This window comes from Ostrinia furnacalis, unplaced genomic scaffold (genome assembly GCF_004193835.3).
Source record: "Ostrinia furnacalis isolate ACB-3 unplaced genomic scaffold, ASM419383v2 OfSCF0876, whole genome shotgun sequence".
Taxonomy (NCBI): domain Eukaryota; kingdom Metazoa; phylum Arthropoda; class Insecta; order Lepidoptera; family Crambidae; genus Ostrinia; species Ostrinia furnacalis.
In genome coordinates, this window is record NW_021131115.1 from 105105 (window position 1) to 118543 (window position 13439).

The following is a 13439-nucleotide window of genomic DNA, read 5'->3' on the forward strand; positions in this document are numbered from 1 at the left end:
TCATCAAATTTTTCCTAACTCACAAAAGGCGTTCGAAAATTCGGGTGTAGGAAACTGACTTTTTTTTGGATTGTATTTTCAAAATTTTAGTCTTATAGTTTCGATATGTCTGTCTGTCGTCTGTCCGAGGTTTTGCTTGAAAACTATTGGCACTAGAGAGCTGTTATTTTAGAGCTGTAATTTTATTTGATCGCTATATTCGCCCTTATCGTGAAAAATAAAATTAAGTGTCATTTTTAGTGCACCCCCTTTGCGACACCGAACCCGTATGGCATCATTCATTTGTTATCAAATTCACTAATTTGAAAAAGTCAGGGTCAAATAAAAGAAATGATTTAACACATTTTACATATATTTTACTGACAATATTTACACAATAATTTTAGTGACCACACTTATTGAGCTAGGCATGTATGAAATGTGCATCAAGATTTATTTTAATGTAATCGTATTACATTACAAACAAGTTAATATTATTTTAGGAGATTTGGCAGGATTTTGCACGACAAAGTCACATTCCAAATACACGGTAATTTAATCATTACTATGATAAAAATATTAATTACAATATTGTATGGTAAACACAACCAGTACATAAAATATAATATAAATATTAAACCTTAGTAATGAACAACAATTTTATATAATTCAAATAAATACAGGGCAACAAATAGTATGTGACTTAAATTTTATCGCTACAGATTTGCTATCGGTCAGTACCAATTACTATGGATTTGGCGACATTTATATTTCACTAGTTTTGGCACATATAGCATTGATTTTACTAGCCTATTCTTTAGTGTGTCATTTATCCATTTCATTAATAAATAAATAAATTTATACCTATAGGAAAACATCCGAAATAAATGAAGTGACCAGTACGTCTTTTAGTTTATCAAAATATGTATATTCAGTACAAAGTTTTAAGTTGAGAACTAAACTGCAAACTCGCTAAATAAGTACATCTCACTGTATAAAATATAAGCTGCGTAGATATGCGTATTTGTGCCTGAATTAAGTGGTTGTAATAACTGTAAAGGTTATTAAGCGATCATACCCTTAACTAAATTGGAATATAAAAATTGTAAACTCTATTATAAATAATTACAATGCACCAGGCATATTGTAAAATATTCGAATTTCTATTATATTCACAGTCTAAAGAGAAAATCATAGAAAACTCTTCCCACCTAATGTCTAAATGTGATACGCATAGTACAAAAGCTTTCAACGATCTCAAGGTACATTCGACCGCACTTCATTCTTATGCAATAGGTGTTATTTTGCAATGAAAATGTATAGTGCAGTCGACTGTATTACTGTTTGACAATGATTGCGGTTGAGATCCATCCAACGCGAGCCCAACAGAACTTGGTTCCAATAAGCATCACTCGTCCCATTGCACTAATGCTAACTATTTTAGAGTTTACTACAAAATGTTAGCTCATGTCCCATTCACTGGTTCACACTATTTAAGTATCACATGTCCTTCTTTTTCTTTTCACATTTAATGACGCACTAATGTATTTGCTGCCGGCTTGTACACTATACAAAGTCATTTGTACTGGGTGTGTTGAGTGGTTCTTGGGCCTGGAAAGAAAGAAATAAATAATTAGTTTATTTCATGTCATTATGAGCCACATGTTCACAACTTTAATTGGCTATTGACCTTATGTGAATAAGGTTCAAAATGTGGTGGCAACTTTATTCTTATTGTTTCAAAAATGTATATTGACGTCAGAAATGCCAGTTTGAGTTGGCCATAAAGGCAAATTGTTGACATTTAAACAACTTTCGTTGATTAATATCTACGTAGCAAGCTACACCTTACACGCGCAAAGAAAATAATAAGTAGCTACAAGAAATTATAGTTATCTATACTTATAATAAATCTGTAGAGAGGTCAATTCTGTACATGAAATATATTTTCAAAATAACTATCAGGGGGTGATTAGTGATCGATACTGATGCCAAAAAAGCAATCAGTAAAATTTTTGTCTGTCTGTCTGTCTGTCTGTCTGTCTGTCTGTCTGTATGTTCCTTATAGAAACAAAAACTACTCGACGGATTTTAACGAAACTTGGTACAATTATTCTTCATACTCCTGGGCAGGTTATAGGATACTTAGGAATTCCCACGGGAACGGGCATTAGCGGGAAAATCCTTTTGTATGAAAAATCTAAACCGCTTAAGTTAGACGCTTGAAATTTGGCAAGCACGTACATTAGTAAACTTAAAGCTTAGTTATAACAGGATATTGCAAAATTCCTACAGGAACGGGAATTAGCGAGAAAAAACATTTGTATGAAAAAATCTAAGTCACGTAAGATAGACGCTTGAAATTTGGCATGCAGGTACCTTGGTAAATTTAAAGCTTAGTTACAACAGGATATTGCAAAATTCTCACGGGAACGGGAGTTAGCGGGAAAAAAACATTTGTATGAAAAAATCTAAACCGCGTAAGTTAGACGCTTAAAATTTGGCATGCAGGTACCTTAGTAAACTTAAAGCTTAGTTACAACAGGATATTGCGAAATTCCAACGGGAACGGGAGTTAGCGGGAAAAACCATTTGTATGAAAAAATCTAAACCGCGTAAGATAGATGAAGGGGGTAAAACGGGATCCACGCGTACGAAGTCGCGGGCGGCCGCTAGTACAACATAATTGGTAACTACATCTTTTAAACTACACATACAACTTACCGAGTTTATAGCCCTCGCATGTAACGCATGAAAAATAAATTCTCGGCAGTAAAATATTATCGATCTAGGGTTAAGCGTTAGCCAAAAATACCAAATAATACCATAAAATGACACTATTTCAAAAGGACTATTTACAGCATTATACACCTACCATTTAAAACCAATATTATAATTTGGCAACTATTCATTAATACTGATGCGGTAAAAATGTTGGCACATTTAAATTGCCCGAATCCTTACAATCTAAACGAAAATATTTTCTATAAATCCTTAAAATAATGCCTATTAAATATAACTCTAAATACATCAAGTTTTAAAATGTCTTAGGCAGACCTTAATTTTACTATAATAAAATAACCCTAAATAATCTTGTTTATTTACAATCTTTGGCCAAGTTAATTCTGGGGTCTTAAAACGTTTCATTGTACACGAGAAGTAGAAGTGACGTTCGAAAATAATTTTATTTATAGTAAAAATATATGAAAATTAAGATCTACGTGGGTCGGTGTTAACCCGTTACTTAATTGGCTCCTTTGTTGGAGGGGAGTTTGTTGTTTGGGGGCTTATCTAAGGCTGTTTTGTATGTTTAGGGTACACTCCATGGCGGTTAGGGCTCTCACCTCTTCTCCCACCGTGCTTGGGTACAGTTTGCTGCCCGGTGCGTAGCCATTCTTCTCTAAGGCGAACTGGTCCTCCGTAGTCTTGCGGTACACCGGGTTGTCGAAGTTCATAGAAGTGACGTTGCGATGCACGTAATGCCGGTACATAAGCACTGCGATCTGTAAAGGATAGAGGTATCAAATTAATTTACGTGCTATGCGAATTTTCTTGCTGCTTGCGTTTGATTACAATTTCTTATGGAATTTTCCAAACACAAAGGAATCGTTTGAAATGATAAGTGTGTTTAATTATTTTTTGTGTGTTGTTATAAAAGTGCAATTAAGCCGTGATTTAAAATAACGATAAGTAGGTAATCCTCTTTGTAATTGAAAATACCTAATCAATCAAATGTAGGTAATTGACATTGTCTGCTGCCAGACTTAAGTCCCTACTTATCTGCGCCACAGTATCAGTATTTTTTTTATTATACAGTAATTATTATGTTACTAACCACTCCATGTATAAACTGTTCAAATTACGACATTCCATATTGGGCACTAATGTGTTTTGGTAAATACGGATCCTATAATTTTCCGACAAGGCCTATAAGAACGGATGTGTTAAACGCGATATCAATTGGCGTCAATTAAGAAGGCTCTGTGATGAAATCGGACAATTAAACCATTGGCAGGGGCGATTCATCCATTGACGATACGAGAACATTCCTAACGACGCTCGTGCCTTATTGTTTTAAAAACTTGTGCGCTTTCATATAAACATTCGTCGAAACTAATTGTTCTATTGCAACTATTCAATAAAATCCACTTGGTTATATTTAAGTGGTAATTGAATCGATAACCGTATGTTTTGATTTAGAAAAGACTAAGTAGTTTTACCCGACTAGACTGCGCGATTGAAAATGCTAAACTAATTGTTAGAATCGATTCTGTATTACTGAACTAAGTTACTGTACTACTTTTTTTAAGTATTTTTTAGTTTGTTTAGGATCTTAAATCCTTTAGTATACTCATTATTATGGAGGTTGACAGTTAAAACATAATAGCATTCGTGACTACTAATTTAACATTCGTCATTAAAACAAAGTGATTACAGAAACGAACGCGCACAATGAGCACAATAAACTTGCATGCGCGATTCTAGAAAGCAATCATAATCTGACAACAGTATTTCGATCCTCATGACTGTTGAAATGCGATATGTTTGCATATTTTAGTCTGCAATCTGAGAACTTTAAGTTCTAAGCATGAAGCTACAGATAAAAATGGAGGGCAAAGTTGGGAACAAAACTTGAGTCAAATACCTACTTATATCTATCTCGCTCTCTGTGGCCCTACCTCTCTTTTTAGTGTGAACTGTAGTATTGCTATCTTCTTATTTAAATCTCCTTGTAAATTCTTCGAAATAGCAAATTCACTAACCAAATAAGAAGTTAAATAAATAAATAATTAATATTTGAAACTTAGATTACCTAGTTAAATAAAAAATCACAAAATTGTCGGCCATTTAGGCTTAATGTGTTGGCGAATCAGGGAATTACAATCCCAATTTCTGAGGTATCGGTAATGTGGCAACATCGGCCGAATCCGGCCCATCATGGCGGTTGTTTACTATGCAGTTGATTTCGTTTGAGATTTTTCAAGGGACCTTATCATTGTTTTGTCTGAAGAAATGGTGCAAAATTGTATAGTGCGTGGTTGCGGTAGTTCGTGTTGTCCTGGAAGTGATATAAAATTCCACGCGTAAGTGTTTATTTCGTGATTTCTGACAGTGGATCATTGTTAACATATTTCTTTGTATTTTCACAGTAATTACTTCCTAAAACGTTTTACCAGTATTTAAACTTATTATTAAATGTTACATATGTCAAGAAAAAGAAGATTTTACATTGAGTTTCATTGACTTTGAGCAAATTTAAAATTTTTGTTTCTATAAGACATTTTGAAGTAGTATGACCATATTGAGGATATATCTGGGACTTTCTGTGGGACCTTACTTATCTAATTTTGCATAATGTTTTCTACGGCCGTTTACTGTAATCAATCCATATCCAAATCCGTCTGTCAACTGCCAAATTAAAATCTGTTTTCTATCAAATATCCACAGTTTTCGATGCCTTTACACTTTCTTAATGTTGTAATTCATCTTAAAACAAAAACATCGAAAACCTTTTTTCATAATCATATTAAGTGCACTTTATCAAGACACACTGTTTAAACGTAAATCAGTCTTTGTCGTCCTGAGAAAAATAAATAAAAGGTTACCCTACTTAGAAAGAGAGAGCCTGCCCACAGAGAGCGAGATAGTGATACATAGGTTGTGCTTCAAGTAGGTATTCTAAGTCTGGCCTCCATTTTATCTTTAGCTTCATGGTTCTAAGTACGCTTAGTAACCTAGTGTCATTTTTGTTACTAACCATCTCCCTCACTAAGCTAGCTGTCAATTCCAGGGTGTGAGAAAGAGACAATTTGTGATGTGCAGACACTTCAGTCATTATAATTCAAGGCCAAAGATCAAACATTTCTCGCGATGCACAGTTTTAAATATTACGTCGCACCGTAATATGCTTTAATTTCGTCTATTGAACAGATCGTAACTTGTAATAATAATTGGGCTAATGGCTTAACCGTCAATTGTTGAAAGAATGGAGATTTATTAGTTTATACCTAGGTGACCGAGCTTCGAATAAAATTATCTAAAGTTAAAAATGTAGGAATGCAAAACGAAACATCCTAAACATTTTAATGTTTTTCGTTTTAAGCAGAATTCCAGATTCGGATAACCTAATGTCTGTTGGTAAAATTGCTAATTCCAGAGATAAGCTCGGGCTTTGGTGCCCCATAATTGAGGAGTGTCTATTCAAAAGGGGATATTTACATTTTTATTATTTATTAAACTGAGTATGCAGTCTTGTTCTTAGTGCTGAATACTAACTTTCGTCACTTAAATCTTAATCAAAACGGGATATTCTCCCAAGTNGCGTCCCTAAAAAAAAAAAAAAAATGCAGTGAATAATGTAGCGTAAAAATAATGAGTTGCTGCAGACAGCTGTATCTCTCAGGGCTAATGGGGTTAGTCGATTAGTTATTCCGTTATTAATAACGTTATTGTTATTTCGTGTGGGGTGTGGACTTGGATTAATAAAGCCTAGATGGATAGTAAGCGTAAAAAGCGGCACTTCAAACTTGACCTCTGGCTTTTTCCATACAACAAAAACAAAGGCAAATACCAGTGAAAACGTATATTAAGGTGAGTATAAACTAGTGTATTTCTATTTAATGTAACGTTCTTACGAATACAATACAGTTAAAATGTAGGACGATTGGTTCCTGACTGATGATATACTAAAACGTAGTGTGGGCAGGCTCCCTACTAGGTGGATCGACTATCTGGTGAAGGTCGCGGGAGGTGTCTGAATGCGAGCGGAACAGCACCAGTTGCTGTGGAAATCCTTGGGGGAGGCCTTTGTCCAGCAGTGGACGTCATTCGGCTGAAACGAACGATACACTAGTCTATCACATTTCATAGAGCAGCTCATTGTTCAGTTACATGTAAATGCGCTTAGTCGACAAGTACTTAGACACCTTAAGATGAAGAAGACATGATTTTTACTTCACTTTAGTTAGAGGAACTGCTCTTTTCACTACAATCCAGCTATAATTTATCTGGTCATGTAAAATTTAAAAATATAGTCACTAACCGATGTATTTAAGACTCAAAATTGTTTATCCGTCTCCCACAACCCTATATCCACCAAAGACAATATTGGTTAATGGGACCGCGCAGTCACTTGGGCCCAGCCTGGTCTTAATTAACCCCAGTAATTACTTGACGTTTACCTAATTTTAGCAAGCTTTTGTTACAGCATAAACTCATAATTAATATTGAAACTTCTAATTGAATTCCAGCTGTCTTGGTTCACGAATCTAGGAGATAAGATCAATTTTTAGAGCTCTTGAATACGTTAACATTAATGACTTCATTACGTAGCTTCTTTGATAATATTTTTTTTGTATGTAATCATTTATTATTAGTACATGATAAGTTACAGCTAATGATGTTTCATAATCATAAAAACATGATTAAGTATCACTGAAATGGAAGTAAGTACTAAGTTATAAAGTTGATGGTCAGTTTCTGTCCATTGTGTCCAATCAGTCATAATTTTTGGTGCTCTATTGATATACTACTTTTAAGGCCATTAAGTATGTTGTTTACCTATCAAAATTATTGTGCAAATAAATTTTGAATTGAATGCTTGTACTTAATGTAAACACGTAAATTGTCTATTTCACTTTTGCGCGAACGAATAATAATTTACAGCGTCCATTACACAAGAGCAATCCCGAAAACGCGCGAAAATACTCGCTTGCAATAAATCAAATTTCTCATACAACATAAAAACCAGACTTGGCTCGACGCATAAAAAATAAACGAAAGCCTAAAATATCGTGTGCGAGTTGCTAAATGACGGTCTAGAAGTCCCATTTAATTACACGGTGCCCACACTTTGGTTGGGAGCCAAAAAGCGTACATACATGCCTACGTGTTGTTGCTCTCACGTTCAAGGTATTCGATATAAGGGACCCTATTGATTGACCGAGGGACGAATATTTAAATTGCGTACCTCTACGACTTTGGGTGTCCACTGGTGAGCATACTGAAAACTCTTGCATTGACTTCTAGAACGATCTACTTTGGTAGACTGCATGAAATATCTGTCTGGTATTTAAAGTCTATTTAATTTTGTCACTTTTACGCATCACAATACCTCTCTACGAGTGAAAGGGACAAGTTTATTTATGAAACACGGAAACGGTGTCATTTATTTCTTTCGACTCTTTGAGTGGCTGCTGATTACCCCACCCCACTCATCTTACGGTTTGCTTTCCTAAATGAGTTTCTACTACACAATAACTCTTTCCTATTCGTGTTTTATCTGCTCTATTATATTTAGAAAATTTAATTAATAAAAATAATAATAAACGGGTATGAAGTTAAGCACTATTACCAGTTAAAATAGTAAGACACGGGTCTTAACGCGACGTTTATTAATGAGTTACATTATGTACTCACGGCTTGACGTTTCGGCTGCAATGCTGCAGCCGTGGTCACAAGCAGACTGGCGGTGTCTTACTATTTTAATTGAAATGAAACGCGAAAGTTTAAAATCTTACACTATCACCAGATTACGAACAGTTGAGAAGATGAAGAAAAACATTTTTCACTTTCATACTACTTAGCATAAACCAATGCTTAACATGTCTTGCTTGTATTCACCAAGTAGTCGATCTGAGATGAAGAACATAAGTATGTGAGTAACTTAAGATTGAATGCTAAATAACTCACCGTTTTTGCCAGCTGAAGCTGTGAAAACAAATACGAAAGAAAATACGAAAAGAAGAGGCGGTACGTCGTTTATTATAGATTTTGAGGTGAATAAGTAGTTCGATACGAAAACACGAGAAAAAAATAGCAGATATCAAGCCTTGAAAAATATTGTAGAAAACTAAGGCACGTATTAAATTATGAATAGACACCAAAACTTGGTTCAATCTTAAGAATAGATTCAAGACTGTGGTTTGGGAATGTGGGACGCGAAAACGCGATAGCCTGGCAAACTAGCTAAAGGGGACTCACCGGATCCTTGACAGGCTGTTCCGTCACAGGGTGGCGGCACTCCTGAGCCCTTTTTGGCTGGTTTCATAGGTTGCGATCTTAACTGTTTTGGTTTTAGAGTACCTACTTGTGCGAATGCGATTCGGAGCAAATCTACTGCGGTGAAGAAATGACTGCAGGAAAGGCTGACGTTCTTCCGAATGAAGTCCACCTGTCACTTGCCAGCCAGTGCTAATAATGCGGTTTTATGTAATGAGGTTTTTATTCGTGAATGAAAAGAAAGGCCATTAAGTGGCGCGAACAGTGGTTGATTAACATTAAATAGACCAACAAATACTTGAATCTGTTTTGAGCGTAAATTCATAATATTTAGATGATATCAATATTTGAATATCGATACTTATGACCTAAAACTTAATATTAATGAGGCAAAAGTAGGGTATTACATAAAAGCAATAGACCAAGTCTGCAACTTGAGAAGGCTATTGTAAGTAGTTACAAGAACAGATGTATTTCAAGTTTTCTGGCTCAATGCCTGGACACTTTTGGCGTGAAACGCGGCATACGTCCCACGGTGTGATATCTTATCGTCCAATAGTCATATTTAGTACTTTTATGTAGTAATAGAAAAGAACAGAACTGGTGTGAAGGTGTGTGTTGTTCCACGTCTTAACTGGTGTGAACCGTTGTTTGTAATTTTGGCATGCATAGATTGAATACGAAGCAGGAATTATATTTACGTTTTCTGACACAAAAAAATGCAGAAATTTAATAATTGAAGAAAAAAGTACACAGGTAGGTATTATGCTGAAAGAATTTGTTTTAAAAACAAATTTAAAACATACGCAACAATATAACATGCTACGATAAAAGTATTGTTTCGTCTATCAACAAAATAACGGCTAGCCTTTTTTTTGCTTTCCCTAAATTACATAAAAAAAGAATGTCACATAATTTAATTTAGTTCCTTACTATTTCTAGCCTGCACGCAGCTTTATATCTAGTCACTTCAACCTTCAACACACCACAGCGCAGGTGTGAGCGAAATTAGAATTTAAGCAAAGCACGCTTTTGGTATCCTAAACGCAGCCAAAAGCAATGTACGCGAATAACCGAAGAAATAGCAAACTGATTTTGGGAGAACAAAATAGAATTGTAGTTTGGATTGAATGAAATACAAGAAAATGCGGGTTTAGCTGAAAATAGAACTAAATTGACGTAAGATCATGTAAGACAAAGGTGCTACTATTATTATATTCTATGGTGTATCTTAGCCATAATTAGGTACCTATTAAAAGAAAAATAAATCTTATATAAATGGGCCATCGTCGTCAAAAGCACACTGCTGAAACTTTTAGTAATTTCATTATGTCGGCCGTTTAGTGTAGTGGTTCAGAACGGACTACTATGCCGAGAGGTCCCAGGTTCGATTCCCAGCCGGGCAGAATTGAAATGATGAATTTTAATTTCTGTGACGGGTCTGGGTGTGACTATGTATAATATTTATGTATTTAAAAAAAAAGTATATAAGTAGTATACCCGTTAAGCTAGCACCCATAACACTAGCATTAAGTTGCTTACTTTGGGGCTAGCTGGCGCTGTGCGAAATTGTCCAAAGATTTAAAACAGCCGAGAAAAAATGCCAATTAGTAATAATTCACTACAGCTTAAAAAAATCCAATCAATATTCAACATGCTTAAATTTTGAGACAAATTTAATTTGTAGCAAATTGACCTGAAATATCTTCCAACTACGAGTATATTTTGAAAGCTATTACCAACTGAATGAAAATCGAAACTAAGTAGTTATGTAGGTAACTTACTTTTCTACTTAACCCTTAAATTGGCACTCATTGAACCCTTGCTTCAAAAATGGTCAAATTTGAGATTTAGGTATTGTTTTGATAGATTAAGAAAAAAAAGTTTTCTTTTTGAAAAATTTTCAATTAGTATAGAAGTTATGACATGTCACTCAAAACGGACATTGCCAATTATTTAGCATTACATCCATGTCACTTAGGGCGGACATTGCCAGTTTAGGAAAACAAACGTAAAACAACTTTTATTAATAACAATACAGGAATCCCTGATAATCAGCCTCGGGCTAATCCAGCGCCTTTTGCAATCCATCCGGACTATTTACTGTTGATTTTACATAAATTTATCAAAAAATACCCAGACATATAAAAAAAGAAACTGACTGCCTGATTATCAACATAAATCCCAAACCAGTGGGTATAAAGACACAAATTTTGGCATGTAGGTTCCTTATTAGGGTCTAAGGGTGTGATCAGAAAGGATTTTTCCAAAATTACCCCCTAAGGGGGTGAAATGGGGGTCCAAAGTTTGTAGGGCAAAACAAAATTAGTTGCACTATTTAATTCGAAACTTCACAGGAGAACTCCGATGGATAAATTAATAAACACGTGTTTCAGGTTATTTCAGAATTCAACCCCTAAAAGGGGGAAATGGGGCAAAAATGTCTAAAAATCCACATGAGTATTTATTACTGATAAATGGCGTTGTCTGTTTTAAGTGACATAACATTTGTAACCTTGAAATGAATGAAAAAGAATCGATATTTTTTTACAGTTTTGGCAATAATCGTCAGTTTTATTCGTTAATATTCTAAAATCAGTCAATAAAGCACAAGAACAAGTGTAATACCCACAGTGTTGCCATATTTATCAACAGCGAAAACTTGACCTTCCTGTTGCAGTTATTCAACTGTCTTAATTTTTAAAATTCGCGGTTTTTTATGGAGCTACTGCCCCGTGTTTCACATAAAATATCATGCTTTTTATAAAATATCCCTTGAAAATCGATAAATTGCTTTAATTTAGATTCTGTAGGCAATTGTTTGACATGTCCTTTTATAACGGACAGAAACCATTTAAGGGTTAAACCTTGATCCTTGAGTATCTTTTAGGCTAGAAAAAGTTTCTATGTCGACTAACAGTCGGAAGGATGAAAGAAGTTTTTAACGTTCCTGATAAAATATGTAAGTAGTAGTCAAGAGCCCATCGGACTCTACATGTTTTTTGCAAAAATCACCTGTATTACTTAGTACATAAGATACCACCATGTGTTTGATGTGCTAATTCTGAGCCGACGATTGCCTCAATCTGGTAAAAGCTGTCTAAATATTTATTGGTAAAAAGTCTTAAACTTTTTGCTGGGTACTTTCGTTGGCTCGCATTTTTCGATTTAACGCTTTAGTGTTTAGTGAATATATTATTAATCTGATAGGAATAAGTGTTAAATTGGAAAATTCGTTTGTTTTACAATTTGCTCGTTTAAATTATATAAAATACGAGTGTATAATTATGTTATGTGACAAGAAAAAGTGCTATTGAAAGTAGTTTCAGTATTTTAGAGATCTCGTTTATTTCATAGTAAACTTAATTTCCAAGTGATGAAAAACTTTTTATTTTAAAAGAGCCTGTTTGTATGACCATACTTTCTATGCTGTGTTGATAATTAAGTAGGATCATTCTTGGAAAAGTAAATAGTTTGCATTAATTCACAATACCTAGTATTATAATAATACCTATCGTTTCTTTTTTTTTATGTGACAGGAGGCAAACGAGCAGAAGGATCACCTGATGGTAAGTGATTACCGTCGCCCATCTAGACACCCGCAGACCCAGGGGCGTTACAGGTGCGTTGCCGGCCTTTAAGGTGAAGATACGCTCTCCTCTTGAAAGCTTGCAGGTCGTATCCGTCCGGAAACACCGCAGACGACAGTCCATTCCACACAGTCAGTCACAGACAGTCTGCGGTAATATTATTGTTTCATACCATAAAGTTAACTCATAATGACACTATGCTTCTAAACATGTTGAAAAACAAAATAAAACAGTCCAGTGTATTTTCTTTAAACTACACAAACACAATTCTCGACATGTGTCTTAACAATTTACACTCCGTAGCAACGAAAATGACACTCGTTGGTGTAAGAGTATGACGAAGATGTAGAATTATCTGGAATATACGTAAAAGCAAATAAATTTTAAGTTGTACGTACCTAAATAATTTCCTGGTGAAGTAAATACATATAAATGTTAATTAAGTATTATGAGATTCCACTATATCTATGTAGAATAACTTTTAGTACTTTCTACTGCAAAATTAAGCCTCACAAAACTGCCTTATCTCTTACAGGAATTTCCTTCAAGATATCGATTGCACTCTAAATCTTTGCAATAATGTTTAAAAAGGATCACAGGTCATACAGATTTGGTCCGACAAGAAAATAGTCTCAACCATTAGTTCTCAACCATTTATTAAACCCAAATGACGTCACTCTACTAGTGTTTCGAGTTCAACATTTGGCAAGTGTTGTGAAAAAGCAACGCAAAAATCAACATTTCACTTAACGCCCAGTCTAGTCGCTGTGTACGAGTAAATAAAAAACTTACTCAAATTCTTCTTTATTTACTTAAGTAATAATGATTAAATCCTACAACAAACAACACCGTCCTTTTCTCTATCAACAG

The 13439-nt window shown here is 34.7% G+C and overlaps 1 protein-coding gene across 6 annotated transcripts in view; it reads right to left on the minus strand.

Annotated features, from left to right (window-relative positions):
• Positions 1-334: 334 nt before the first annotated feature.
• The window catches only part of LpR1 (Lipophorin receptor 1), a 686741-nt gene continuing 673636 nt past the window's right edge, over positions 335-13439 (minus strand). For 5 of the 6 annotated variants that reach the window (XR_003655697.1, XM_028301180.1, XM_028301179.1 and 2 more), the window contains 2 exons: positions 3324-3482; positions 335-1590 (listed from right to left, as the gene is read on the minus strand). Coding sequence is in view for 5 of the 6 variants with exons in the window: in XM_028301180.1 (XP_028156981.1) it covers positions 1546-1590; positions 3324-3482 (204 nt within the window). In the remaining variant the exon portion in view is untranslated. Of the gene's footprint in view, positions 1591-3085; positions 3483-13439 lie in introns of those variants that run through there. The other variant, XM_028301178.1, reaches the window with a different exon arrangement.